At 44.4% G+C, this 5,000-nt stretch overlaps 1 protein-coding gene across 1 annotated transcript in view; it reads right to left on the bottom strand.

Annotated features, from left to right (window-relative positions):
* The window catches only part of atp2a1 (ATPase sarcoplasmic/endoplasmic reticulum Ca2+ transporting 1), a 40,319-nt gene that overhangs the window by 16,678 nt on the left and 18,641 nt on the right, over positions 1–5,000 (bottom strand). The window contains exons 12-14 of the mRNA XM_076297623.1: positions 2,704–2,806; positions 2,432–2,563; positions 1–44 (exon numbers count right to left, since the gene is read on the bottom strand). The exon at positions 1–44 is cut by the window's left edge and continues 82 nt beyond it. Coding sequence (XP_076153738.1) covers positions 1–44; positions 2,432–2,563; positions 2,704–2,806 — 279 coding nt within the window. The remainder of the gene's footprint in view (positions 45–2,431; positions 2,564–2,703; positions 2,807–5,000) is intronic.

The raw sequence follows: 5,000 nt of genomic DNA, 5'->3' as shown, positions 1-5,000 counted from the left end.
GAGAACTCCAGAGTGAACTCCTTACGCATCAGCTGCTTGACCACCTGGACAATACAACACCAGACAGCAGCAATGTCAGTGCACAACGCCTGTGTGTGTGTGTGTGTGCATGTGTGTTCAGGGCAGCGATGTCAGTGCACAACACCTGTGCGTGTGCGTGCGTGCGTGCGTGTGTGTGAGTGCGTGTGTGTCACAGGGATTAAAGTGAAAAAAAATCGTTTGACTGAACTTTTTTCAGGCCATAAGTCATACGTTGTGCATATCTACCTAGAGATCGCGACCTATTGGTTTTTAATGTACAAAAACATGCACACAGTAAAGTAAAGGGAGTATTCGCCTTATTCACACAGCGGCCATTGTTTAAACCAAAACGAGGCTAAAGGGTACACTTACTATATAATTAATGCCACCTACAGGTGAATGCATAGAACATAACAATCCTATGGTTTGTGTACCCTGTAGCCTCGTTTTAGCCGCCAATGGCTGCCATGTGAATAAGGCGAATTGAGAGTGTTGAGATTGAGTTTTCATGAAGAACAAAACAATATTTCAGTACCATCCCTGACCATTGCTGACAAGCCATTGCTGTTCTTTTCTACTGCAGCAATATTGTAGAAAGGCTTTAACACACTCTTATTTAATTACTTCAGGCCAAAAGGGGAGATTTTTTTCTTGTTAATATGCAATTCAACACCAAGTAAAATCTATAAAATCAAGTTTGCAAGACTTCCCATTTCCTCATCAAAGTAACGAATCAGAACAATCTAAATATTGTTCATATTTCCATTTGTTGCCTCATCCGCATCTAATGAAAACATGGTAATTTTGAGTTTTACAGACAACTCAGTATTCCAATGAGCTGCAATACTGTGTGTGCTCATGCAGGAGGTCTGCGCATCTGATAACGACAATCTGGAGAGGGCGCTTTTGTCTTCAGCAACAGATTGTATAAGGTTGACAAGAGGTTGGGATATGGTGAGGGACAGGTCGTGTTGCGCTATGAAAGAACATGCGTAGCCTACTTTCTAAACGCAAAAACGGTCAGCCATAGATAAACGTAGCCTACCTCTGTCGTGGTGGCTAGTTGCACCAGGTAGGGAAGATGTCCTGAAGTGCACGAACGTTAACCTTATGGCGGTCTTCTGATTGGTGGCGTGCTAAAGCGTTTTCCTATTGCATCCATAAACTATTTTCTTGCAGCGAAGCGCGCAAAAGCAAACTCCTGGCACTTTAATTTCTTTACACCATGGCTTGTTAGTTCTCCCCCGTTTCCAACAGCTGCCCATCTCCATTTATTTTTTAACTTTTGACACCTGCCTTACTTTAGCAACAAGGCATCCATGACAGCCTTTGGCCTTGCCAAATAGACGCACACAAATCATGACGCTAATATGCGAGGTTCTGGTAGGCCTACTGGTTATGGTTTTGTGCTATAAATTAATACTATTTTATAGCAAAGTTTTAAGTTGACTATTTTAATTGTATGGTTATTTTTTGTCAACATACACTCACAACCTACTGTAGTTAAAAGTGAGGCCTAAGCAAAATAGGCTACAAGGCTGTCTGTGCGTCACAAACATGACTGACCCCTTACTCGACAGTTCGCTATGATGACAATATTATTATTATGTTATGTTAATACGCTCAGTCAAAACCTTCCGTCGCAAATTGTGAAAAACATTGTTGTACATGTCATAACAGACGGGATAATAAATTCATAGGCTACGGTCGCTTTACACACAATGTTAGTTGCATTGATTAAAAACTGTAACAATAATAGTAGCCTACATCGGGTGGCATAGCAGGCTATCTGTTCAAGTCATAGGTGACACCCAAAATGAATGACCTCCCCTGACAAGAGTTCGCGATAGTAAGAAATTATCTAGGCTACATTGATGCACGGAAAGAACACAGCCTACGCTTCTTCTCCGAACATAGAGCTCACAATATCATATCCAAAAAAGTTAAACGGATTGGCCAACCTCATCAGCTGTCTCGATTGTGTCACTATAATACAACTTTTAGACCGTTATAGTCCTCCATACGTGTTCTTTTTTTTTAAGCAAAAGCCCGAGACAAGTGTGTAGCTACAACATAAACAAAGCGAAACTCATGGCTGACGTAGGCTATCTTCTTGAGCGGTCACTGATTGAGACACAGAAAGTTCTCAAGAACACTATTAGGTCTTTAAACATTTACCTAATATTTGTAGTTGCCTTAAAAAGGAAAAGCAAAGGTGATAGTCCCCCCCCCCCTCCTATTTTTTTTCTCATCGGATCTGCATCGATCTCAAATATGACATTTCTAAAAATCAAATTGACGGAAATCCGTCCTACGACGGAGAACTTTAATCCTTGGTGTGCGTGCGTGTGTGTGTGCGTGCGTGCGTGCGTGCGTGCGTGTGTGTGTGTGTGTGTGTGTGTGTACTTACAGAGCAGCAGGCGTTGGCTCTCTCCACCTTGGACAGGCCGCGCACCTCCGTGTTGAAGACGTTCATCTTCTCCACCAGGCAGCAGAGGGCAGTCTCAGTGGCCTCCCCCACCTTCTCATAGATGCCCTTAGACTGGACACACACAGGGAGAGAGAGCCAGGCTGAGTGTGTGTGTGTGTGTGTGTGTGTGTGTGTGTGTACAGTGGCCTCCCCAGAGAGAGAAAGAGTCAGGCTGTGTGTGTGTGTGTGTGTGTGGGTGTGTGTGTGTGTACCTCGTTGTAGTCCAGTGATGAGTCGTTGCACAGGGCGCAGATGGTGGCCAACTCCACCAGTCCGTCAAACTGACCACACTTCACCAGAGACCCGCCCCTCGACCTGCATATAACACATAACGAAATGAGCCTGGTCTCAAGGTTCTACTGAAACCAGCCTGGTCTCAAGGTTCTACTGAAAACAGCCTGGTCTCAAGGTTCTGTTGAAACAGACCAGATCTCAAGGTTCTACTGAAACCAGCCTGGTCTCAAAGTTCTACTGAAACCAGCCTGGTCTCAAGGTTCTTCTGAAACAGACCATATCTCAAAGTTTCTACTGAAACCAGTCTGGTCTCAAAGTTCTACTGAAACCAGCCTGGTCTCAAGGTTCTGTTGAAACAGACCAGATCTCAAGGTTCTACTGAAACCAGCCTGGTCTCAAAGTTCTACTGAAACCAGCCTGGTCTCAAAGTTCCACTGAAACCAGCCTGGTCTCAAGGTTCTGTTGAAACATACCAGATCTCAAGGTTCTACTGAAACCAGCCTGGGGTCAAGGTCCCAAGGTTCTGTTGAAACAGACCATATCTCAAGGTTCTGAAACTAGCCTGGTCTCAAGGTTCTACTGAAACCAGCCTGGTCTCAAGGTTCTGTTGAAACAGACCAGATCTCAAGGTTCTACTGAAACCAGCCTGGTCTCAAAGTTCTATTGAAAACAGCCTGGTCTCAAGGTTCTACTGAAACCAGCCTGGTCTCAAGGTTCTGCTGAAACAAACCATATCTCAAGGTTCTACTGAAACCAGCCTGGTCTCAAGGTCCCAAGGTTCTGTTGAAACAGACCATATCTCAAGGTTCTGAAACTAGCCTGGTCTCAAGGTTCTACTGAAACCAGCCTGGTCTCAAGGTTCTACTGAAAACAGCCTGGTCTCAAGGTTCTGTTGAAACAGACCAGATCTCAAGGTTTTACTGAAACCAGCCTGGTCTCAAAGTTCTACTGAAACCAGCCTGGTCTCAAGGTTCTTCTGAAACAGACCATATCTCAAAGTTTCTACTGAAACCAGTCTGGTCTCAAAGTTCTACTGAAACCAGCCTGGTCTCAAGGTTCTGTTGAAACAGACCAGATCTCAAGGTTCTACTGAAACCAGCCTGATCTCAAAGTTCTACTGAAACCAGCCTGGTCTCAAAGTTCCACTGAAACCAGCCTGGTCTCAAGGTTCTGTTGAAACATACCAGATCTCAAGGTTCTACTGAAACCAGCCTGGCGTCAAGGTCCCAAGGTTCTGTTGAAACAGACCATATCTCAAGGTTCTGAAACTAGCCTGGTCTCAAGGTTCTACTGAAACCAGCCTGGTCTCAAGGTACTGTTGAAACAGACCAGATCTCAAGGTTCTACTGAAACCAGCCTGGTCTCAAAGTTCTATTGAAAACAGCCTGGTCTCAAGGTTCTACTGAAACCAGCCTGGTCTCAAGGTTCTGCTGAAACAAACCATATCTCAAGGTTCTACTGACACCAGCCTGGTCTCAAGGTTCTATTAAAACCAGCCTGGTCTCAAGGTTCTATTAAAACCAGCCTGGTCTCAAGGTTCTGCTGAAACAAACCATATCTCAAGGTTCTACTGACACCAGCCTGGTCTCAATGTTCTATTAAAACCAGCCTGGTCTCAATGTTCTATTAAAACCAGCCTGGTCTCAAGGTTCTATTAAAACCAGCCTGGTCTCAAGGTTCTATTAAAACCAGCCTGGTCTCATGACCAACAGGAAACTGGTTCAAATTGGCTTCACTCTCAAGTCTATTTCTTCTCTGTCTCAGAATCATGTTACCTGTGACATACACGCCATCCTACTGAAATGCTAACACCTGCTAACATGCTCTGCTAACACCTGCTAACATGCTCTGCTAACACCTGCTAACATGGCCTGCTAACACCTGCTAACATGGCCTGCTAACACCTGCTAACATGCTCTGCTAACACCTGCTAACATGGCCTGCTAACACCTGCTAACATGCTCTGCTAACACCTGCTAAGATGGCCTGCTAACACCTGCTAACATAGGAATCACAATCTGTCAAACACACACACCATCCTACTGAAAATGCTAACACCTGCTAACATGGTCTGCTAACACCTGCTAACATGGTGTGCTAACACCTGCTAACATAGAAATCACAATCTGTCAAACACACACACCATCCAACTGAAAATGCTAACACCTGCTAACATAGGAATCACAATCTGTCAAACACACACGCCATCCTACTGAAATGCTAACACCTGCTAACATAGGAATCACAATCTGTCAAACACACACGCCATCCTACT

Source organism: Alosa pseudoharengus, unplaced genomic scaffold, assembly GCF_046254945.1.
Source record: "Alosa pseudoharengus isolate Yale_2024_CS ecotype anadromous, Long Island Sound unplaced genomic scaffold, YU_APseudo_1.1 YU_APseudo_1.1_scf_21, whole genome shotgun sequence".
Classification (NCBI taxonomy): Eukaryota; Metazoa; Chordata; class Actinopteri; order Clupeiformes; family Clupeidae; genus Alosa; species Alosa pseudoharengus.
Note: the sequence above shows the minus strand (reverse complement) of the source record. Positions and strands in the feature narration are given on the sequence as shown.